The sequence below is a fragment of the Ovis canadensis genome, chromosome 17, assembly GCF_042477335.2.
Source record: "Ovis canadensis isolate MfBH-ARS-UI-01 breed Bighorn chromosome 17, ARS-UI_OviCan_v2, whole genome shotgun sequence".
Taxonomy (NCBI): Eukaryota; Metazoa; Chordata; class Mammalia; order Artiodactyla; family Bovidae; genus Ovis; species Ovis canadensis.
Genome location: NC_091261.1, coordinates 72,295,189 through 72,320,531, shown reverse-complemented (window position 1 = coordinate 72,320,531; position 25,343 = coordinate 72,295,189). Strand labels below are relative to the sequence as shown.

At 38.9% G+C, this 25,343-nt stretch overlaps 1 protein-coding gene and 1 non-coding gene across 3 annotated transcripts in view; one reads left to right on the top strand and one right to left on the bottom strand.

Annotated features, from left to right (window-relative positions):
• Window positions 1-25,343, top strand: part of PTPN11 (protein tyrosine phosphatase non-receptor type 11) — a 67,830-nt gene that overhangs the window by 3,576 nt on the left and 38,911 nt on the right. Inside the window, exons 2-6 of one of the 2 annotated variants that reach the window (XM_069558140.1) lie at window positions 14,139-14,261; window positions 19,208-19,402; window positions 21,112-21,304; window positions 24,013-24,129; window positions 24,783-24,896. In XM_069558140.1, the coding sequence (XP_069414241.1) occupies window positions 14,139-14,261; window positions 19,208-19,402; window positions 21,112-21,304; window positions 24,013-24,129; window positions 24,783-24,896 (742 nt within the window). The remainder of the gene's footprint in view (window positions 1-14,138; window positions 14,262-19,207; window positions 19,403-21,111; window positions 21,305-24,012; window positions 24,130-24,782; window positions 24,897-25,343) is intronic. The other variant, XM_069558141.1, reaches the window with a different exon arrangement.
• Window positions 18,574-18,677, bottom strand: LOC138423006 (U6 spliceosomal RNA). The gene has a single exon (XR_011250112.1). It is a non-coding gene; the product is annotated as a U6 spliceosomal RNA (small nuclear RNA).

Below are 25,343 nucleotides of genomic sequence, written 5' to 3'. Positions count from 1 at the left end.
GTTGATCATTTTTTTCATGTGTTTGTTTGCCATCTGTATCTCTTCTTTGGTGGCATATCTATTGATTAAATATTTTCCTTTTGAAAGTTTATGTGTAAAAAAAAATTTACTTGTTTGTTTTCTTATTGAAATTTGAGAGCTTTTTTATTCTGGATACAAGTCTTTGATCAGAATTGTAAGCATTTTCTTTTAGTCTGTACCTTGTCTTTTCATTTTTTTAAACAGTGTCTTAAACAGAGGGTTTTAATTTTGATGAAGTCAAAATTATCAGTTAAAAAAAAGTGGATCATGCTTTTGGTGTTATTCCTAAGAAATCTTTGCTTAATCTAAGTCTCAAATGTTTTCTCCAAGTTTTATAGTTTTAGGTTTGTGATTGACTTTGAGTTAACTTTTATGTGTGGTATGGGCTGTGGATATATCTTCTCTTTTTTACATATGAGTGTTCAGTTGTTCTGGCACCACTTGTTGAAAAGACTGTCCATCTTTACTGAACTCGCACCTTTTTTGAAGATCAGTTGTCCGTTTGTACATGGGTCTATTTCTGGACTCTCTTCTGTTCTATTGATCTATTTGTCTTTATGCCAATACTGCAGGATCTTGATCACTGTAGGTTTATAACAAGTCTTGAAATCGGATAGTGTCTTCAGTCTTCAAACTGTTCTTTTTCAAATGACGTTTAACCTCAGAATTCATACACTGACCAAGTAGTTACTGAACCAGGCAGGATGAGGCAATAAAGTAGGCAGAGATTGCTGTTCTCGTGACTGAGAGAGAACGAGAACAAACCCATGAATAAATAAGACTATTTCAGGTAGCAGTAACTTATGGGGAGGCCGAAAAAAGCAAATGTGGAGAATGTCGTTAGTTTTGATAATGGATTTAGGAAAAGTCTCTGAGGAGGTGATCATAGGAGCTGACGCCTCAGTGACGAATATCCTGAATTTTGTGTAGCTTAATTATCAAACTAATCTTTTTTGGTTCATGGGTTTAGAGTCTCTATGCGTTCAGTAATTAAAATGTCATATTCAGTATGCTGATGCCTCTTAGCATCACAGGTAGGGAAAGGAAGTCATGAGCAATTAAATGACAAGCCCCACCCCATCCCCACCCCGCCTTTGCCATGGGCTTCCCTGGTGTCTAGGCAGTGAAGTATCTGCCTGCCAAAGTAGGAGATGCAGATTGGATCCCTGGGTTGGGAAAATCCTCTGGAGAAGGAAAGGGCAACCCACTGCAGTATGCTTGCCTGGGAAATCCTATGGACAGAGGAGCCTGGCAGTCCACGGGGTCGCAAAAAGTCAGACATGGCTTAGCCATTAAACAACCACCACCCCAGGTAATAGAGTGATGGCAGTTCTTTGTTTAGATTTTGAGATTGCTTGGCTGCTCTACTCTGCCTCACCCGGCTGACCGAACAGGTTATATCCTTCAGCATCTGGTACATCTTTGGCGTTTGCTTTTGTTCCTCTGGGAGAGACTGTCCAATGACTTGTACTGAGAGGGGCAGAAAATTTAGCTTGTTCTCTAACTCTAGGCTTTTGGTTTATCTGTTGCAGGTCAAGTACATTTTGTCCCAGGCTCTCCCTGGTGGCCATGTTTGTTTATCTCCTGTGGGAGTCAATAAACTTGCCTTACTGAAAAATAACAGCTCTGTGTCTTTCCAGTTGAAACTGGTTGTCTTTGCTAACGTCCTGTCCAGAACTCGGGTTTTTGTCCAGAGCTGCTCAAATGCAAGGCCCACTGTGAAGATTACTTACCCCTCTTGCACGTGGTCAATGTGGTGACTGTTAGAGAGTCACACGAGATCTGGAAAAGCAGAGCCAACCCTTGTTTGTAATTGTTACTAGTGGGCCTTGGTGTACTTTGTTAGGCAGCAGCAGAACAATAGAAGACACTGTGCTTATTCCTTTTTCCCTTTGGGAAACACAAACAGCACTTGCCCTCCAATGCTGCCCTTTTTAAGGAAGGGGAAGACAAATACTGATGTTTGGTAGGTTCTGTGGCAGGTGTGGACTGCAGCCAGGGGTTTGAGACCACCCCTCTCGCCCCGCCGAAATGGATTCAGACACCCTAAAATTGCAGCCCATTTCACTGCTGAGTTTTGGAGGGTGATGTACATTTAGCAAACTCCTGGCGGTGCTGAAATATGAAAGACACAGTTCATGTTTTCAAGTAGCATTGGCTTTAGAGGGAGACAGACTTGTAGGCCAACATCGAATGAGTCTGATGAAAGTAGGACCAAACTGAAACTGAAATTTGTCAGTATCGAGCGTACTGTTTAGAATACACACATGCTTGTGTACTGAGGTACACGTTCATACACACTGTTCACACACACACATATAAACGTATGTCTGTTTATATACACATACCTATACCCACATGCAATATGTTTATTTTAAAAATAGTAGGCTATAGATCCAAGCCTTTGTCATTCCACTGACCCACTCTAATGGAACCTTGACTTATTCATTCACGAATGTGGGATTTAACTTAGTTATTAGGGGATTACTACGTATGGGGGGCACTGTACTAGGCGTTGAGTGTCCAGGTTTTAAGGAAACAGCGAGTGTGAAAGTGCTGAGGTGGGGAGTTCTCAGAGTGCTTGAAGGACAGACGGGAGCACGTGGTAGAGCTGACACTGGGGCTGTAGGTGGGGACTAGACCACGCAGGGATTATTAAGGTCCTCAGCATCACGTGGACTACAGAGAAGAGTTTGGATTGTATTTTAAGAGCAGCTCAAACCCATAGAAGGATGTGATCGGGGAGTGGCATGAGCTGATCTATTTAAAAATATCCCTCTAGCTGCTCTGAAGGGAGGGTTGTAAGAGGCTCGAGTAGACCCTGGGAGAGCAGACAAACGAGACTTTGAACAGGGTAGAAGCCATTTGTGGAAAGATATTTGGAGGCAGTTTCCAATGCCTTGTCATCAGAGCAGAGATGCTGACCAGTGAAATTCTGTGAAAAGATAACGATCGATTAAGCCATAGCTCTTTACTACCATTGAAAAACTGCCTTAACTTTTTTTCTAACCTCTGTTACCTAGAATCCTTTTCCCTATCGACTACCCCTCTCTCATGACTCATCCTTTTCACCATAGAAAATTAGCATTTAATTGGAAAAAAGGAACATTCTTGTAATCTGCAGAAAGTACCACTCTAAGCTTTCTCCCCAAGGACAAAGAATCATTTTTTCTGGAGCAGCGGGTAAGAAAACCATACCCAGTATTACTTTATATTTAGGCAAGAAACTGAGATTAGACTTTGAATCCTTAGTTTAAACTCCTTTCGTAGCATAGCAGCCTTGAGAATAAGTTCCTGAAATTAACAGCCTGCTCGACTGTTTCCCCACGTCACTGGGGGGAAGGGGACTCGTGGATAAAATAATCAGCATCATTGTTTTTTCTTTTTGGTTCATCAGCATTTTCTTTTTTAAACTCATTTGACATAAAGAAGAGCCTAGTCTCAGTGAGCTAGGGCTTTGTAGAATCTGTGTTCAGTAATGAGAGATTTACATTTTGGTATGATTTCCCGGCAAGTAGTTTGGGTTAGTAAACTCTTATGGAGGTGGGGGATTCTGTCTTTCCTTTCTTCAAGCCCACTCAGCACAGGGCTGATTTGTTTCACACATTGATTGAAGGCTCTTTTTTCCACAGGTGTTGGGATTGTGTGAGTGTTATGTGTTTTCAGCTCTTTCTGCGAGATGGGTGGTCCCCACCTGGGCCATGTTATGACCTGAGAATCTTAATAAATAATAGTGCCACAGACTAAGAGAACAAACTTACCAGGAGGAAGGATGGGGAAAGGGATAGTTAGGGTGTTTGAGATGGACATGTACACACTGTTATATTTAAAGTGGATAACCAACAAAGGCCTCCTGCGCAGCACAGGGAACCCTGCACAGTGTTATGTGGCAGCCTAGACGGGAGGGGAGCTTGGGGCAGAATGGACGCATGTACAGGTATGGCTTAGTTTCTTTGCTGTCCACCTGAAACCATCACAACATTGTTAATTGGCTATACCCAGTATAAAATTAAAAATAAGTTTTTTAAAAAATAGTGCCAGAGGATGACCAGTTAGAAGGGGTTGTCAAGCACCTGCAGGTTTGTGAGAGTTACAGTGTACAAGAGAACGCTCATATTCCCTGGTGGCCCAGTGGTTAAGACTCTATACTTCCACTGCAGGGGTCACCAGTTTGATCCCTGGTCAGGGAACTAAGATCCAGCATGCCTTGTGGCAAGGCATTGAGAAAAAAATACAGAAGAGAACTTTCTTCCCCTCTTCTGCATGTGATTTTTTCCCCTGTGCCCTTCCTCTCTGGCTTTTCTCCTCCCTGGTTTTTCTTCATTCCCCAAAATTAACTCAGGCATCTATCCTTCACCAAGTGCCTACGGTAGACGTTAGGCAGACTGAAATTTATCTGTTTCTTCTCATCTTTTATGGACCTACCTTGTTGATAAACCCAAATGCCCTTTTCCCCTCCTTTAAGGTGACATAGATACATTTACATGATTTGGGGAGACTAACCTCTGCTGTTTGAATTCACATGAAGCAGAAGATGGGGGCAGGATTTAGAGATGTGTGGCCTCGGTACCTACTATTACAAGTGTTTCTGTCATCCTTGAGGCTGGCTCTATAATCTAATATTAAACCTATTAACTTCATGATTCTTTGGCTTCCCTCGTGGCTCAGTGGTAAAGAACCTGCCTACCAGCACAAGAGATGTAAGGGACATAGGTTCAGCCCCTGGGTTGGGAAGATCACCTGGAGAAAGACATGGCAACCCACTCCAGTATTGCCTGGAGAATCTCCATGGACAGAGGAGCCTGGTGGGCTACAGTCCATAGGGTCGCACAGAGTCAGACACAACTGAAGCGACTTAGCACATGCATATCCTCTACCCTCCCTCACTAAGATCTCAGGGAATGAATGATCTCTTAACTGCTCTGTGTTGCTGCTGCTGCGTCGCTTTAGTCGTGTCCGACTCTGTGCGACCCCATAGACAGCAGCCCACCAGGCTCCCCCGTCCCTGGGATTCTCCAGGCAAGAACACTGGAGTGGGTTGCCATTTCCTTCTCCAAGGCATGAAAGTGAAAAGTGAAAGTGAAGTTGCTCAGTCATGTCCGACCCTCAGCGACCCCAGGGACTGTAGCCTACCAGGTTCCTCTGTCTATGGGATTTGCCAGGCAACAGTACTGGAGTGGGGTGCCATTGCTCTGTGTTAGAGGTGAGCATTTTGCAAATCACAAAACTGCTAGTCATTGAACTACAAATATTAAATATGCAATTGGGAAAAAGTTTCTGGTAAATACGAAGAACTTTTTGAAAAGCGTAGCTCGGGAAGGAGAGTTTACAATATATCAAAACTTGTGGGTGGATTATGTTGTAGAACTTTCAATTTCTAATTATACACCGTTCGAAATAACATGGGGACAGCCCCTGAGCCCTGAAGTTCAGTTTTTGCAAAGACAGTGTAAAATAAATGATTCATACGTCAAAATGGGCCATGTGAAACTGACATAATTATGCAAAAGAAGAATCTATCTGTATATCTTCCACCAAAAATAGTAATGATAACAACAGCGATAACCAGTGTTTGTTAAGCCCTTACTCTGTCTAACCTTTGTGCTAAATGCTGGTTACTGAGTTTCCCCAGTAAACATTACTCTCCTCTGTTCCCTCTTAATAACATGATAGGCATAATTAGAACTTGGCAATGAAGCAATAATAGTTTGTTTAATAAAGGGGTAAAGAGACCACTTGCTTTTTCTCCTGTGCCAGTCTGTCTGATGAGTGTCCGTGGTGGTTACCTAGCCCTACTTTCAGCAGTCACTTTTATAATGTCTCTCAGCCTCAGCAGGATACTCTACATAAATGTTGTGTTTTTAAAATATACAAAGGTGGGAACACATGGTTATGAATGAAGACCATCTAGACTCAGAGTCTTGCTCCAGAAATTTTTAGAAATAAATAACAGTGTAAAGGCTAAAATTTTGATTTCTGGAGTCTACAGTGTATGCTGGCCCCATGGAAATGTGGCCCCATGGAATGTCAGTAAATGTGGCCACAGGTTTAGAAAAGCATGTACTTATTGTTTATTTTTATTTTTGGCTGCGGGGTCTTTGTTGCTGTGTGTGGGCTTTTTCTAGTGGCGGAGAGGGGTGGCCGTTCTCTAGATGCGATGCGCGGGCTTCCCACTCTGGTGGCTTCCTTGTTTCGGAGCACGGGCCCTAGGATGCGTGGGCTTAGTTGCCTGCATGGCATGTGGGACCTTCCTGGATCAGAGATCGAACTCGTGTCCCTTACATTGCAAGGTGGATTCTTAACCACTGTACCACCAGGGAAGTCCCGTGGCCGCAGTTTTAACCAGCCATAATAAATAATAGCCAGTAAATTATTTTTTTCCTTGCTGTCAGAGCTAGTTCATAATTGAGGAGAAAAAAATGTATGTAATAATATGACCATGGAGAAGTCTTTTCTGTTTTATAATTTGCAACTTTTAATTTAAATCTGAAATATTTGTAGGGGAGAGAGACTCAAAAGGGAGGGGATATATGTATATATATAAATAATTATGGCTTCCTTGGTGACTCAGACAGTAAAGAATCCACCTGCAATGCAGGAGACCTGGGTTCAATCCCTGGGTCAGGAATATCCCCTGGAGAAGGAAACGGCAACCCACTATAGTATTCTTGCCTCAGAAATCTCATGGACAGAGGAGCCTGGTGGGCTACAGTCCATGAGGTTTCGAAGAGCTGGACGTGACTGAGTGACTAACGCTTTTCATGACTTGATTTGTGTTATTGTACCTCAGGAAAAAAGCACAACATTATAAAGCAATTTTCTACCAATTAAGAAATATGATTAGTGGTAAACATATAATTATGCCTTCTCTGTCTTCATACTCTTTCCTGATGTAAATTCTCATCTCTGTCTTATTTACTTTCTTCTTCCAGTCACCCTGTCTTTTTAGTACCTATTGTGAAGGGTCCTGTTAAAATCTATGCCTTTATTGTAGGTATTTTATTCTGACCTAAAACAGAATTCCTAGTTCCCAAGGTGAAAGTCCTTAGAGTTTTTTCTGTGCTAAGCATTTTATGTGTTATTAATTTACTTCAAGCTCACAACAACTTGCTGTCAGTTAAGGTTTTCTAAACATAGCAAGAAACCCAGAAGCCATAAAGGAACCAGCTGATAAATTTAATCATGCCAAGATGCATTTCTTTGGGGGCAAAAAAATTAACCACAAGTGAGTAAAAAAGGAAAAATGCTAAGACAAATGTTGTCACACATATAATAAAGGATCGTTTTTCTGGTTCTATCAAGAGCCCCTTTAAATGAGTAAGAAAAAAAATCCAATAGAAAATGAACAATGGCAAGCTGACAGCTCATAGAAAAGGGAAAAAAAATGGTCTGGAAACATGAAAAATTGCTCAGTCTCACACAGAAATGCAAAGTAGAATGGTACCATTTTCCATGACTCAGATGAAAAAGTTTGGTAATATATGTAGTATTGGCAAAACTGGGAGAAAACAGGGACTTTCACACTCATTTCATGGGAGTTGAAACTGTTACCTTCTTTTGAGTGCAGTTTGACAGATTTGTCAGAGTTAAAAAAGCACTCTTGTCAAAACAGTTTTGTTTCTAAAATTTTAATTTACAAACATACTTGTAAACGTGTATAAAGATAATTATAAAGGGTATGATATTCTGCATTATTTGTATTAACAAAAATCTAGGAATAATATAAATGTCCTTTAATAGGGATTAAATTATGAATAGTACATTCTTATAATGGAATAATGTATAGCCATTAAAAAGAATAGAAAGATCATATAGAAAGATCTTTGTGTTGTAGTAAGTGAAAAAATTGGGGTGTGGATCAGGATTCCATTTGCGTGTGTGTTTCACATAGCCTGGCATGGACTATGCACCTGTGCACACATAGGTAAGTGTGTGTGTGTGTGTGTGTGTGTGTGTATGTGTGTGTGTATGTAGGCATGAGACGTTTCTCAGTGTTACAGGAAACTTGCTAACTGTAGTTACTTTTGACGAATACAGCTGGGAGTCTATGGAACCTTGGCCGTTTTTCTCTGAATTTCATGCCTATCTGTGCTGTTTTAATAAATAAATTTTAAAAGGTTTTAGAAAGTTTTAAGCGTGTGTGCTCAGCAGGATCCTAGAGGGCATCAACTCTATACAAAATTAGAGCCGCCTAAAGTAGCTGGCTGAGATAAGGAAAGATGAAACAGGAATGAAAAACAGGATAACCAAATAAAAAGATCTTGCTAGAAGCAGTAAACAATGCTCTTGAGGCAGCCCTCCCCGTGGTGAGGTTGAGGGCAAACCCGAGAAATTCTTCTAAGAACCTGTTTTTGAAAAACAAAGAGGAGGTAACAGTGGTGGAACAGCAAGGGAACAGGCCTCCCGTAGGTGGTGGGGCCCAGGCAGGGTGGCCAGCCAAGTGGAGCAACCGCTGGGCTTGCAGCACGCGTCCGCAGAGGGAGACAAAGTGGCTTCCCTTCATTCACTTCAGCAACCTGAGAACTGTAGGGTTAAGGAGTTTTCAAATACTGTGATATAACCATCGTTATAATTTAAAAATAATTAGAATCTTCTTTGAATCAGGAACAAGGTATCTGCCTTCCATATCACTGAAGTAGCTGTCTTTATCTGGTATAGATATCAGTGTTATACTTGCTTCATGAGAGGAAGTGGTGCATTTTCTTTCCTTTTGCTTCTCTGGAATAAATTACAGAGCATTGGAATGGTATGGTCTTTGAAAGTTTGATAGAATTCCATTTTGAAACCAAAAAAAAAGCCTGGTGCTTTTCTGTGGGGCAGTTTTAAAATTGCTCTGTTTTTATATAGAAATTGGTTTGCCTGCATTTTCTCTCGAATGGACCAGTTTTGGCAGTCTGTATTTCCTTAGAAAATTATTCACTTTATCTGGATTTTCTAATTTATTTGCACGCCAGTTTGTGAAGTAGCTTCTTAAAAAATTCTCCTTCTTCTGTTTCAGTGGTTATGGTTATTTCCCCCTTGTCATTTCTTATTTTGTGTATTTGTGATTTTTTTTTCTTGTTTTTGTACTCCTGAATAAGTTAACTAGTGGTTTGTCTATTTTGCTAATTTTAAGAAGCAGGATTTTTATTAATTACATCTGCTACCTTTTTGTTTTCTTTGATTTTTACTTTTAGCTTTATAAAATATGTTTCCTTCCTTGTGGTATACTTTGGCCATTTTTTGGGGATGGGGGTGGGACTTTATTATTTATTTTTTTATTATTGTTAGTGTTTGTGTAGGGAATTTCCCACTGACCACTCCATTAGTTGTATGCTATAAATATAGATACATAGTGTTTTTGTGGCCATTATTTTTTACAAATTGTGTAATTTGAGCTTATATTTCCCCCTTTACCTAACAGTTGTTTAATGGAAGGTTTTAAAATTTCCAGGTAGAAGGGCCTTTCAGTTTTTTGCTTATGATAGTAGAATTCGGTTTTATTGCTTTATGATAGTGTATTTGGTAATACTTTTTTCTCTTAATATATATATATTATTGAAATATAGTTGACTTACAGTGCTTCAGGTGCACAGCGAGGTGATTGATTTATGTGTATACACATGTACTATTTTTAAGATTCTTTTCCATTATAGGTTATTATAAGATACGGACTGTAGTTCCCTGTGCTATGCAGTAAACTTTTGTTGTTTGTTGCATGAAATCTAGCTTTCTATTCATACTACATCAAACAAGTGGAATCAAAATGTCATAAATTTTTTAGCTAGTCAAAAATATATATATAAGTTTTCTAACATATATTATACATGTATATATAGACATGTAATATGTGTATAATACATATATGGCTATATATGAAAAAATGGAAAACAGAGACTAAATAAAATGGGAGCACTGAATATGAAATAGATAAAGTGAAACAAGCTAGATAAAAAGTAAAAGACAATCATATATTCCAGTTGCTCTGCAACATGGCTGCTCATTAGAAACACATCTGGAGAAAAAAAGCAATACCTGGGCATTTGTATTTTTCAAAAAATTCTAAGATAATTCTGATGTGCATCTGGATTTTAAAAAGTGATCACATTTTTCTGTTAAATGGTAGTTTTGCTGATACAGAATTCTATTATTTTCTATAGACCAATCATGATACAATGGTATTAAGTTGTAATACTTCTACTTTATAGGCGTTACTGTTTTCTTTTCTTTGTGACCTAATATATCTGATCAGTTTTTATGAAAATTCTCTGGGCACCAGGGAAGAATATGTGACTATTATCAAGGTGTGGAATTCAACATATACACAATGTATCTACCATATTGTTCACGTTGTTTAGATTTTCTATCTCTCACCTATTTTCTTAGTCTGTTTTCTTTTGTATTGGATGTGGACTATTAAAATCTTCTGTTATTAGTGTGTTCCCTTGCATCTCCTATAGTTTTTGCTCCATAAAGGTGATTATACATAAATATTCATAGATTTGTTGTTTGTTAATTTTTTTTAATAGATAGCAACCTCATCTACATTTATTGTTATGATTGATAGGTTTGGTATCAATTCTATCATAATATTTTATACTTACAGTTGACCCTTGAACAACACAAGTTTGAGTTGCACAGGTCTACTTAAACATAGATTTCCCTCAATAAGTATGTGCCACAGAACAATACAGTCTGCAGCTGGTTGAGATCATGTGGCTGGAAGCAGAACAGTGGGTATGGAGGGCTGTGTATAAAGTTAAATATGGATTTTCAACTTGTGTAAGGATCAGTGCCTCTAACCCCCAAGTTTTTCACGGGTCTTGTGTGTAATAGTGTTTCCTTGCATTGTTTGTCTCAAGATGTGTGTGTGTATAATTTTTTTCTAAGGTGTGTATTTAAAAGTTTTTTGTTGAAAATAGTTTTTTGGAAGGTTTGTGTCTTTTTTTCTTAGTTCTAGTACTTAACACCCCTCTGTTTGGTTATTTAACTTTCATTATCAGGCTTATCAGATTTTTTTCATTTCCTTTAAATACCCATCTGTTGCCTATTGCCTATATAGCAGTGGGGCTTCTCTGGTAGCTCAGCTGGTAAAGAATCTGCCTGCAACGCAGGAGACTCTGGTTTGATTCCTGGATTGGGAAGGTCTGCAGGAGAAGGAATAGGCTACCCACTCCAGTATTCTTGCCTGGAGAATTCCATGGACAGAGGAGCCCGGAAGGCTACAGTCCCTGGGGTCACAAAAGAGTTGGACATGACTGAGTGACTTTCGCTTTCACTATGCAGCAGTGAGGTTTTTATTTTGGCGGTGTTGGGTCTCAGTGGTGGCACTGGGGAATCTTTCCTGGCAACACACAGACTCTTCAGCTGTGGAGATTAAGAGGACTCATGTGGGATCCTAGTTCCCCAACAATGAGGTTTTTATTGTTTTCCCTTTCCCGTTTTCTGGTTGTATTTCTCCTGTGTGACAGTATGTAACTACTGTGCATTAGCCTTCTACTCCCCTTCCCGTCTTTGCTTCAGTTGTCCGTGTACACTTACAGATTATTAAATGCCCACTGTCAGGTATTTTGTCAATGTTGCTTGTTACCATTTGCTTAGATGAAGTTTATCCTCTAGGAGATTCATCAGGAAAGACTGATATGTGCAGCATTCCCTTAGTTCTTGTATGTTGAAACTTGTTTTTTTCTATAGCTTTGATAGTTGAAGGATAACTTGGCTGGATATAAAATTCTTGGTTTACACTTTTCTTTCATTGTGTTTTTAAAAAAATTCTTGTTCATTTGTCAACTTGCTGTATATGTTGACTTTGAAAAGTCAGATGCTAGTCTCATTTGTTTCCTGTAGCAAGTTATTTGATTTTCCTGCAGGCACTGAAGATTTTTTTTTTCCCCATTTGTTTTTAAAGTGTAATAGTTTCATTAGAACAAGTGTCAGAGTGATTGTTCTGGGCTAATTTTCCTAAGTACCTGGTGACACTTTTCAGTGTATATGTTCACATCGTATTTATTGTCTCAATTTATTTTTTAAAATTTTAATATATTTATTTAGTTATTTATTTTTGGTTGTGCCAAGTCTTTGTTGCTTTGTAGGCTTTTCGCTGGTTGCAGTGAACTGGGGCTATTCTCCAGCTGTGGTTCCTGGACTTCTCATTGTGATGGCTTCTCTTGTTACAGAGCATGCTCTCTAGCACACACAGACTTCAGTAGCTGTGACACGTGGGCTCAGTAGTTGTGACACATTCCTAGCTGCTCTGCAGCACGTGGGATTTTCCTAGATCAGGGATCACACCCATGTCTCCTGCATTGGCAGGAGGATTCTGTTGCATGTTTTTTTTTTTCTTGGTTATATGTGTGTTCCCCCACTCAGCTTCAGACTACCACATCAAGTAATATGTTATTTTGTAGCCAAAAGCAAAAGAGATTTGACATTCTAACTGGCTTATATAGGTAGACAAATTGAATGTTAATGTAAGATTTTCACTGTACTTTTTGAAAAGTTATAAGTAACTGGAAACCCTCTGTTATTGCTTTTTGATTCCCTAGGGCTGTGAGGACTCAGGTGGGAACCACAGATCAAAGAAATCAAAGGAAAAAAAAGAGTTTAGTAATCATGCTGTATGCTAAAGTATGGGATGTTGGGATGATAGGTATATATAACTTGAGGTTGAGTTTTCCTGGGGTAAAATTCCATCTTGATTTTTTGACAGGCTCTCAGAGGGAGTAAAAAGCCAACTAATATATACATATTTTTTTCACCTGAGCCCTGTGATTTTTCTCTGGGACAATCAGAGTGATGTTTAGACTTTCCCCCAAATGCTCGGAAGATACAGTAGGAAAAATTAAAAAGAAAATAAATTTCAGTTAATGTAAATAACAGGAGTGTTGGTAGGCTATGTCTGAATTCTTGCCTTTTCTGATTATTCCTTGTCAGAACAGTCTTACATTTATTATTATGATTGGCAGTAATAATATCTAACCTTAGTGCGTAATATAGATGCACTCTCGGATGACTAAGCATCTCGTATTTAGCACATGCCAAATCCAACACCTGAGTTTCCTCTCCCCACCTTTTTCCCTTGTCTTGTACACAGTACCTCCAACCTTCTACTTACCCAGACCTGAAACCCAGGCATCTTTCTTACTGTTTTCTCTTTCCCCATCCATTTGTTGATAAGGAAATCCTGTTGGCTGCCTTCAGCGTATTCCCAGTTGGACTGTTTATTACTGCTGCTTCTGCCACCTTGGTCCTTGGTACCATCGTCTCTTGCGTGGATTATCACAGGAGCTTATCTAACTGATCTGTGTGCTTCTGTCCTTGCATGATAGCTTGAAGGATAACTTTAAAATGTAAGTCAGGGACTTCCCTGATGGTCCAGTGGCCAAGACTCTGCTCCCAATGCAGGGGACCTGGGTTCGATCCCTGGTCAGGGAACTAGATCCCACATGCTGCAACTAAAAATTCTGTGTGCCACAACTAAAGATCCTGCATGTCACAGTGAATGCTGAAGATTCCTCATGCTGCAACTAAGACCCTGCACAGCCAAATAAATAAATAAATAAATAAAAAGTAAGTTAGATCATGTTGCTCCTCTACCTAAAAACCCAGTAGTCCTTTCCCATTTCACACAAAAATAAAAGCTGAAGTTTTTACAGTGTCCTCCAAGGCCCTCCCTCATCTGGCTTTTCATTACCTCACTGGCCTCATCTCCTTTCCCTCTGACCCTTGTCTGTTCTGTCCCAAGTTGAACAGGTCAAAAATGGTCTGCCCCTGTGCCCTTTTCTTGTTCCTCCGTTTGCCTGCTGTGCTCCTGTCTTATATGGCTACATGTTACTGCCTTGCTTCTTCCAGATCTGATCAGATATTCCCTTATGGCTGAGGCCGTCCCCAGCCACCCTGAATAAATATTATCCATGTCAGCCCCAGTCCCGTTAACCATGCCCCCAGCCTCACCTGCTGTGCCAGCGGGATGCCAGGTCCCTACAGAAGGGAAGACAGGGAGAAGGCAGTGATCAGAGAGAGTTGGGGAAAGGTTGTGTTGATATTTTTATCTGCTACTCTTCTCATAGGCATTTTAGCGGCAATGGTGTGGAAAGCAGTGCTTTGTTTTTCATTGCTCTGTTTCTCTCTCTCTCAAGATGGTTTCACCCAAATATCACTGGCGTGGAGGCAGAAAACCTACTGTTGACAAGAGGAGTTGACGGCAGTTTCTTGGCGAGGCCCAGCAAAAGCAACCCTGGCGACTTCACGCTTTCCGTTAGGTGAGTCAGAAGAACAAGAGCACATCCTGAGATCACCTGCCAGGTGGGAAATGTTAATACCACATTTGGACAACCTGCTACCCTCATTTAGAGTCTGAAGACCTGTCTGCAGCCCTGTGAGTGAGGCCTTGCCAGTGCCCTGGTCCCCAGATCAGGGGTGATTCAGGCCTGCTTGTGGTGTTTCAGGACATGGCCTCCTGCGAGTGAGCAGATTAGGGAGTCAGCAGAAAGGGCCTGAAAGATGGGCTTTTCTTCTCTCTGGAGGGACCACATAAGGATGAGTTGGAGCAGAGCATAAGTTCTTAAATTGAGCCTGATTTGATCCCGGTGTAATCCCACACAAGGCGCAGTTCTGGTTCCACTCATCCTGAATTTGGTTCCCTTTCTCTTCTGGTGATTACTGAATGGGAAAAAAAAAAATACTCTTGAAGTATTTCTTCAAATAGACTCACAGACATAGAAAACAAACTTAAGGTTACCAAAGGGGGAAGTGGTGGTGGTGGGGGTCTGGGATTAACAGATACACACTATATTATATATAAAGTAGGTAACAAAGACCTACTGTATAGCTCAGGGAACTGTGCTCAGTATCCTGTAATGTTCTGTAAGGGAAAAGAATCTGAAAAAAAAAAGTGTACATAACTGAGCCATGTTGCTGTACACCTGGAACTAACACAACACTGTGAATCAGCTGTACTTCAAGTAAAAAGAGAAAGAAAGAGAAGAGTTTCTTGAGATCCCTTTTCTTTTTCAAGAAATAAAGCATCACTGAGGAAGTTGTGGTGCCGTTTGTTCCCCTGTCCAGTCCCATTCCCCTCGCTCTTTCCTCAGAGGAAACCACCATCAAGAGGCTGGCATATCTCCTTCCTGAACGTGTTTTTATGCTCGTACTGCATTTGTCCTATGTGTGAATGATATGGAGTTGGTTTGTGTGTTTTTAGAATTCATATCCCTGGCTTTATAACGTATGTATTCTGCGACTTCCTTGAAAATTTTTTTTTTTTTAATTCTGTGCTGGGACATATAGATCTAATTATCAATTTTAATGGCTATATAATACTTGAATGGTGTGAATATACCACAATTTATCCCATCCCCTATTGTTGGACACTAGGTTATCTTTACTATGTTTAAAATTGTTTTGAACAGTATGGCCAGCCCATCCTGTTGCATGTCTCTTTGAGCCCACATGGGAGTTTTTTCTTGAAATTGAGTTTCTCTTATATACTCTTATATTCTCCTTGCTCTAGCTCATTCCAGGAGCCAGATCTGAACTGCTCTATGAATTTTCTTTTGTTGTTATTATTTTTAAATAAAAAAGTAAGGAAAATGTGCTCTGAGGATTTATCTAGGACCCTTTTGGGACTTGAGAAGTCCCTTTTTGATGGGTATTAGTTTCTCTAGGAGCCCATGTCGTCATTAGCTTTTACTTCTGTTTTGCTCCCAGGAGTGGGCAGAAGCCTTCGTGAGTTTTCAGGCCTTGTCCTAGCACAGACCTCTAACCTACAGTTGAGTGACATTTGACTTACAAGAGTTTGCATGGAGATTATATAATAGTAATGATGATGAGGAGGAGGAAGAGAAGGATGTTAGCAAACATTACTGAGGACTTGACACATTCCAGGCCATCTTGCTAAACACCGTGTTTCATTTTGTTTAATCTGTCCAGTAACCTAAGAATAAATACCACTTTATTAAGTCCTAAGAATAAATACCACTATCTCCAGCTTTGAGGTGAGTAAGCTGAAGCTCAAAGGTCAAGTTAGAAAGCTGGTCTCGTACCTAGTAGGCAGCAGAGCCAGGACTACAGAACTGGTGAGGGTTTTTTTTTAAATTTACTTTTCCTCAGCTTTTTATTCTGAGCAATTTCAGGTCTATTGGAAAGTCAAAAGGTGAATACCATGAATACCCGCAGTCTCTTTACCTGTTATTATAACATTTCACTGTGTTTGCTCTTTCTTTTTATGAGTGTGTGTGTGTATACTCCTACCAAACCTTTTGAAAATAAGTTGCAAATGTCAGGATGCTTATTTTTAACCTCTCAATATTGTTAGTTCAGTGTGCATGTCCTATGAACAAGGATATCCTGTATAATTACGATATCATTTATATTATATATGAGAAATTTTAACATTGATTCAGTGTTATCTAATGTACACACTATATTATATATAAAGTAGGTTCAAATTTCTCTCTTCATTTCAATCGTGGCTTTTGAAGCCATCCCATTATGTCACATCAGAAAGCGCAGAATATCTGTTTGTCTTATCTTCTGGTGTTTGTTCTCTTGGAGTGTTACTTCTTCTAGGCCCTTGTAGTAGACAGAGCTGGGGAGTAAATATATATTTGAAAGCAAATTTTGAATATATCAACATCAATACATACATGAATATATATCAAGCCAAGTTTGATAGTTCCAGTTCAACACCAGCTTCTTCACCTCTTCTCATTCCATATTTGCATTTCCGTTCACTTACAGCGAGAACCCTGTTTTATAGCCGCATCAGTGTATGACCTCATTTGCCCAGTCCTGTAATAGGAAAATAGCTTCAGAATGACTATACCACTATCATTTCTAATTACAAACATTTCTAATTAAGTAAAGTTCATGATTTCCCTGGAGTCTTTTTTGTTCTTAGAATATACCCCAATAAGGGTGTACTGTTAGTACTGTTTTCAAAAGCTACAGGAATTAATTTTCTGTGTAGTTATGAACTTACTATGAAGTCAGATTCATTTCTTTCTGTATTCATTTTTGGTTATACACTCATTTTTTTATGTATATGATAAATATGGTTTCTTATATATGATATAATAGACACTGAGATATGTGTATATGTGTATGCATGACATGTTTATTGTTCTAGTTTTCTGCAGGTGATCTAAACTTTCTGTTATGCGCCCATGCTAGTTAGTCAAGGAAGATACCCAGTTTTAATTTTGAGGAAAAAAAAATACAGAAAAATACATAAATTTATGTACAGTTACCCATGTTGTGTTTATTGCCAGTCATTTTTTTCTTCAAAGTAAAATATAAAGTAAAGCAAAGTTTCCTCTTTTTCACCACACTTTCTGCTGTTCTTTTCTTTCCCAGAAATAACTACTTTCTGAGTTTGGTATATTTCTTTCTAGTTCATTTTAAAAAGGGTACATATAATAAATAATGGAACATAAAAATAATAAAATGTAAACATAATTATATGTATGTCTGTGGTCTGTGTCATGAATAATATATGGTATGACTTGTGTACATTCTGAAATTTTCATAAATGGTACATGCTAAGCATATTGTTCTGCATTGTGCTTCTTTCATGCTCTATCGTGTATATTTATGTATATATACATTTTTTTTTTTTGGCTGCACAGCAAGGCTTGCTGATCTTGGTTCCCTGACCAGGTACCGAACCTGGGCCCCAGGAGTTAAAGCACCAAGTCCTAACCACTATACCATCAGGGAATTCCTAATATCGTATTTTTGAGATCCACCTATGTTGCTTTATATTGATCTAGTCCATAACTGAAATATCTGTTTCTGTGTTCTTAAGATTAGAGGTAGAAAGCTCATGTGCTAAATTAGAATCAGGTGTAGCTGGAGGCGAGGCTTACTTGAAGTAAGTCTTTTTTACATGGAAAAGATTGTTACCACACATTAGAAGTAGATATTGTTGTTAACGTTGTAGGGTACTTTTTCATACTTTGTTCCCATTTTCCTTTATCTTTGGATAAAGATAGTAGTGTTTATATTTAACAGAGGCCTCCGTCGATAATGCTGTAGGGTCAGACTAAAAAATATAGGTTAGTGGCTATCATTTTGGGATTGCCAGACTTCTTGGGTCCACAAAGATGATTATGAGTAACGAGGTATATTTAGTAGTTCGGAAAACCAAATGGAAAATCATCAAACTGCCTAGGCTAACTAAAATAGCAAGTTTTAGAAACTTTTGGCCAGTGTGTTACATCAGTTCAGTGGGTTGACATATTAGCCGTCTCATTTTGGAACCTCTGTCAGTTATATGTCTTTAAAATGATTTTTAAAGATACAGTTATGTATGATATCTTAAAGTGTATAGTGAGACAAGTTTTGACTAGTGTACTTATTAATGTAACCAAAACTCCACAGTCAAAATCTTGACTATTTCTTTCACCCTCGAAAGTCCCTTTGTGCTCCTTTCTAATTTTCCTCCCGCTAAGAGGTCAGCAATATTAATATTCTTTTTTCTATCCCCATTGACTAGCTTATTTGACAGTAATATATAAATGAAGTCATACAGTATATTTTCTTTTGTATCTGACTTCTCCCTCTCTTTTTTTTAAAATTATGAAATGCTTCATGAATTTGCATGTCATCTTTGCGCAGGGGCCATGCTAATCTTTGTACCATTCCAATTTTAGTATATGTGCTGCCAAAGTGAGCACTGGCTTCTTTGTCATAACCTAATGTTTTAGAGATTGACCTATGTTGTTTGTGTATATCAATGGTTCTGTGTCTCTCTTTGTAAATTCCTATATGATATTCCATTGTATGAGTATTTGTATACATTTTGGCGATAAATATTTGATTTTTCATTCTTCTGCTACTACAAAGAGGCCGCAGTGAATATTCTTGAGCCAATCTTTTGGTAGCCATGAAGTTTCATTTTTGGAGGGCAAAATACTTAAGAGCGGGTTTACTGAATTACTGTTTAATTCTAATGATATTCATCTTGATTAATTAGTGATGAGAAAAATGATTGCCCCTTAATATACACAGAACCCTTTGTGTTGAAATGGTTGACTGTGTGGTTATTTTTCACTCAATGCATTTGTTTTAAAAAAGCATAAACTTGTACCTTCTTTGGGTTTGTTTCAGTTAGGTGAAATCTGATAATGAATGTGAGATCCGTATTTACTAGTATAGCTCTTTATTTGTCTCCCCACCCCCCCATCTTTCTAATGGACTATTTTAGAAGAAATGGAGCTGTCACCCACATCAAGATTCAGAACACTGGTGATTACTATGACCTGTACGGAGGAGAGAAATTTGCCACTTTGGCTGAATTGGTCCAGTATTACATGGAACATCATGGGCAATTGAAAGAGAAGAATGGAGATGTCATTGAGCTCAAATATCCTCTCAACTGTGCCGATCCTACCTCTGAAAGGTCAGTTCTGGTTCCGTAACTGTGGAGCCTGTGTCTCTTCCGTGTCATAGGTGTGATGTGAATGCATCATGGGGGTTTGGCTTCTATCTGTTTATTAATCTTAAAATCTTAAAAATCTCATAATCTTAAAAGTTTTACTAAAGTATCAGTGGTAGGATCAGTTTACTCTCAGAGTGGCCTTTTTTACAAAAGCTTCAGTCACTATTACTGAGAACTCATCGAAGTCTCAGACAGTTCCTGTATAGATTATACTTGGTACATGCGATAATTTTAAGATGATTGAATTTGAATGTTACTGAACTTTGAGAGTTAGGAGAGGAAGACAAACACTAATGGAAACACCAAAACGGTAGTAGTTCCCTGTAGCTCCTGACTAGCTGTTCAGCAGTGCCACCAACAGATGTCAGTTTAAGCTCAGAAGTGGGAAAGCAGAGAACTCAGACGGTTCAGATTGTTCATAAGTTCTGTGATGTTATATCCACGAATGTGGGGGAATGACCTTGCTTAGAGGGAATTGTATTATTTCTGAGATCTTTCCCTTATTTTGGAACTAAGCTGATGAAAGCTGGGGCTAGATTTATTTGTATTGATTTTATTGGTTTTCTTCTGCATTCTCGGTCCCCTTTCTGACTCAGTACCAAATCAGGGTCTCTTAATTAGGTTTATATATTTTCCATCTTCAGATAGGTTTCTTCTCTTTATACCTTCATGTCATTGTTATTTTATGCTGATCATTTGTTTGCCAGCCAGATTATTAAGCAAAAGACTGTCAGCCAACTCTCTGCAGTTTATTTCTTAATTTTACTCTTTGGCTGAGAGTGGATGAAAAATATCTTGATACATATACCTTCAGTGATGAGCGATTAGCACTACGTGCAGATCATACTTGTTTCCTCACCAAGATCCTGAGGGAAAAAGCCACATTATTAATATGACTATGTTAAGATATTTTCTATAGTAACTTAGAGTAGTATTTTCTTAAAGTCTGACCTTAGACCGCCTACATTAGGACTCTAATGTGCTAGTTAAAAATGCAAATTGCTGGGCCCCATTCTGACTTAGTGTATTGGTATCTCTGGTTGTAAGGTATGAGAGTTCACATCGTTAGCCCAATCCTTTGCCTCTACTCCAGGTCTCATGTGCATTAAAATTTGAAATGATAACCCAGCAGATAGTCCAAATATGTGGACAGCAAACTTGGAGGCTCTTGAAGTATAAGTTGAAAATCTGGAAAAGCTTGGAATGTTTGAATTCATTTCTAACGCAGATCCCTTTTTTATGGAGTGTTTGCATGCCAAAGCAAGGGCAAACATTCACATGATTCTCTGTCACTACCATAACTTTCTATTATAATTTTTTTAAATGACTGTGATTAAATAGTTGGTCATTTTAGAGTTGGGCAGTGGAGAAATGGCAGACTGCCTTTTTAAAAGATGAGGGATTTAAAAGAAAATAAGGAAGATTGAGGATATTTGTGTTCAAATGACTTTGGGCTCATTTAAGGAATTTAATGGTTACTCATAACATCTTTATCCTTTTTCCTGCATGCTGGGGATGCAGGTTCAGTCTTGAGTGGGATGGGTCAGTCTCTTGGACGAATGTGTCTATTTTAAATTGTTTTGAGAGATGACTGTGGATGGTAGTTTTATAAAAGGATGTTGTGAACTCATTGCAGAACTCAATTGATTGTCATTTAAAAAAAAAATTAGGTGGTTTCATGGACACCTCTCTGGGAAAGAAGCAGAAAAATTATTAACTGAAAAAGGAAAACATGGTAGCTTTCTTGTGCGTGAGAGCCAGAGCCACCCTGGAGATTTTGTTCTCTCTGTCCGAACTGGAGATGACAAAGGGGAGAGCAATGATGCCAAGTCTAAAGTGACCCACGTCATGATCCGCTGTCAGGTAAAGCCCCAGCTGAACCGTGAGTCTTCTGAAATGTCATCTTTGGGTGGTTTTTCAATTGGGAGAAGACCAACACCATTTCTTGCAAAGTCAGGTTTTCTTTGTTCATTTAGGCGAGGGCTTCTACACTTTGAGTACCTTGTTAATTATAACTGTTTTCATCATTTCATGGCTTTATTATATTACTTATTTCCTGTGTGTCTCTAGCAAGTCACCTTCTGCCCTGTGGTATCTTTTTTTATTTTTTTTTGGATGCACCACGTGGCTTGCAGAATCTTGAACCCTGGTCCTTGGTGGTGAAAGTGTGGAGTGCTCCCCACTGGACTGCCAGGGAATTCCCAGCCCCACAGTATCTCAATCTACTTGGACATGGTTGCAGCTGTAATCTGCCTCCGTCTGAATTTCTAAAGCGACGGCCTCAGCTCCTCCCTTGGGTTGGCACAGTATAGCCTGTGACTACATGTGATTTCATATCAGTTAAGGCTGGGAGAATTGAACTCACCATTTCTTATTTTTAATGTGGTGGCTAGACTGAGGAGGTTAGGTTTTTGGTCAACTACATCAAACTTTGTTTTGACATAGGTTTTTTTTTTAAAAGTTTAATTGGAGGCTAATTACTTTACAATATTGTAGTTGTTTTTGCCATATATTCACATGAATCAGCCATGGGTGTACATGTGTTCCCCATCCTGACCCTTCCTCCCACGTCCCTCCCCATCCCATCCCTCAGGGTCATCCCAGTGCACCAGCCCTGAGCACCCTGTCTCATGCATCGAACCTGGACTGGCAATCTATTTCACATATGATAATATACACTGACATAGTTTCTTAAATAGTAACTGTGTATTCACTTATTGCTTTGGTTTTTTCATAAGATTTAAAAAAAACAGCTTTATTGAGATATAATTCACACACCATGAAATTCACTCTTTTTAGGGTGGACAGTTTGGTGGTTGTTTTTTTTTTTTTTTTACTATATTTACAAATTATGCAGCCAATAACACTAATTCCAGAATATTCTCATCACCCCGAAAAGAAACTGTGTTCTTTACCAGTCACTCCCTATCTTTCCCCCTTTCCCCCACTCTTGGCAGCCACTAATCTCTTCATTTCAATGGATTTGCCTGTTTGGGGTATTTTATATAGATGGACTCACGTAATATGTGGCCTTTTGTGACAGACTTCTTTTACTTAGCATGTTTCTCAAGACTTATCCATATTGTAGCATGTGTCAGTAAACTCTGTTGTCAAACTTTCTGTCGTATGGATATATACCACATTTTGTTTATCCATTAAACAACTGATGGGCATTTTGGCTATCGTGAATAATGCATTTATGTAAAAGTTTTCATGATATTCTCTATTTGATGAGACGTGATGTTCATATTTTCTTTTAATTTGTATAGTTTCCTTTATTATACTAGCTGGTTTAAAGTTTTGTCTATACTTTCTCAAGGACAATTTCTACTGAATGCTTTCCTCCCATTCCCAAAAAATGGTCCAGTTTCCTATTTCTTTGCATGGCTCATGAGTTTTTGTTGGAAACTAGACATTTTACTTTTTAAAACTTTTAAATTTGTATTGGAGTATAGCCATTTAACAATGTTGTGATAGTTTCAGGTGGACAGCAAAGTATTTTACGTATTAAAAAAATTTCCCCCATGCATATGGCTTGTGGGATCTAAGTTCCCCAACCAGGGATTGAATCTGGGCCCTCTGCAGTGGAAACTTGGAGTCCTAACCACTGGACTACCAGGAAATTCCTGGAAACTAGACAGTTAAAGCAATATTATGTGGCAGCTCTGGAAGTCTGATGTCCTCCTTTCCCAGGGTTTGTTGTTGCTGCTTTTTATTGTTCCTATAGTTGTTGCTGTTTGTATGTTTATTGACTTTCCTATATTCTTTGTCATGTGGGGCCACTGATGTCTCTGCTTGGGTAGCATAGTGATCACCTGATGGTTGGACAGAGATTTCCTTAAATGCCGTGAAACATTAAATCTCCCAGACTGTGCCAGCATAGCTGTGTGTGTGTGTGTGTGTGTGTGTGTGTGTGTGTGTGTGTGTGTGTGTGTGTGTGTGTGTTGGGGCACATCTGCTTTTAGTGTTCTGATACCTTAAAACTCAGCCTTAGCCTTCACTTCCTGCTTGTACACAACCTCAGAATCAGCCAGAGATAAAGATTAGGGCCTTTTTGGATCTTTCCTGAACTTCACATAGCCCTGCACGTGCACATGTCCTTCTGGATTCTTAAGAGTATGTTGGAGGTTTTCAGAGCCCGCTATGGACGTTGCCTGGATTTTCCTTTTAGGTTTTTGCTCAGTCTCTTATAAAGCACTGACTGGTATTGCTGCCTCAGGCAGCTGTGATATTAAACAGTTGCTGCGGATTGTTTTGGGGAGATCCCCTTAAGGCAGGGCTAAATAGGCTCTAAGTCAGGTTCAAAGACAAGCTCTGAAAACAGGGAGCTGCTAAACAGATCAAATAGTGATAATTCTCTGGGGACTGGTCTGGACAGTGTTCCAGTTTCATCTTGTCTGCTCCAGTTGTGCTGAGCTGCTTCGTTTTCCCAGCTACTGCGGTTATGAAGCCATCGGTTTTCAAGACTACCTAGTCGGGGGAGAGTTAGTCTCTGTACTTGAGTGGGGAAAAGCAGTCATTTAACCTAAAGGTCATGAGCGTAATTTTTTTGTTGTTTTTTGTCATGAAAGGAACTGAAATATGATGTTGGTGGAGGAGAACGGTTTGACTCTTTGACAGACCTCGTGGAGCATTACAAGAAGAATCCTATGGTAGAAACATTGGGCACAGTACTACAACTCAAGCAGGTAAGCATATTGGAAAGCTAAACTCCACCTCGTTATACAATTAAAGAAGTCCCAACATAAAATATTCCAGATGGAAGTAGAATAGTATCATAAACCTCCATGTACCCATCATCCACCTTCAATTATATCAGCTCATCAAGTCTTGTTTCATTTATTAGTCCAGTCACTACCTTCTTCCGTAGTATTTGTAAACGAATTCTAGACATTACATCATTTTCACGACTGTTTTCATATATAATTCAAAAGGCCTTACGGGGTTTTAAAGCAAAGTTTTGATAAAGTTTTCATTGTAAATCCAGCTTTGATTATCTTTAGGTGATCATTGCTTTTCACTTGGGAGTTACTACTATTTTAAAACTCACTCATTACTTAGTGGCAAATGACATCATCTCTAACATGTGGTCTATTTATAAAGAAAAATAGGTTCAAATTTATATCAGCAGAGTAAAGTACGTGGAGATTCAAGAAAGGTATTTCCTGACTGAACAGAAAGGAAAGTGAAACTCTATTTGAAAACTTTTATTGTGAATACTGTGAACTTCCTGTCCTTGGTTTTATGAATGCCAACATAGAAGTCTTTTTTTTTTTTTTTGCATTGACGCTTTTTTCTGTAATACTTTCTTCATTTTGCACCGACTGCTGAATTTGATTAGCCCCTCAACACAACTCGTATCAATGCTGCTGAAATAGAAAGTCGGGTTCGAGAACTAAGCAAATTAGCTGAGACCACAGATAAAGTCAAACAAGGCTTTTGGGAAGAATTTGAGGTAAGTTATGAAAAAAATTTTTTTTACATGATTTATTAAATCCTAATCTTAGTGGAAGGGAAGTTAGTCTTGTGTTTGGGATTGGATCTCAAATACTCACTTGGATTTGCAGCTCTTCTTAATTTGGTCGTTGATTGACATGGAGCAAGTTGCTGAGGGGGCTTTTTCAAAAAAGTTGGCGTTATGTTCTAGGAGAAAGGAGTTGGCAGTTAATATTAAATGAATGAGCCATTTGGCTCATGGATTTGGCTCTTTTGGTTTGGACTGCTGGCAAAATCCCAGAAACATAAAAGTACCTAATTCTTCGGAAGATTTCCAGCATTGGCTGGGGTCTTTAGGAAGAATATATAGCTTTGCTGCAGCGAATAAGTAAAAGACAGTTAGCTCGATGTGGCTTTAATCTGGGAGCTTATACCTTTTATAAGGTATAATCTGGAAGTTTATACC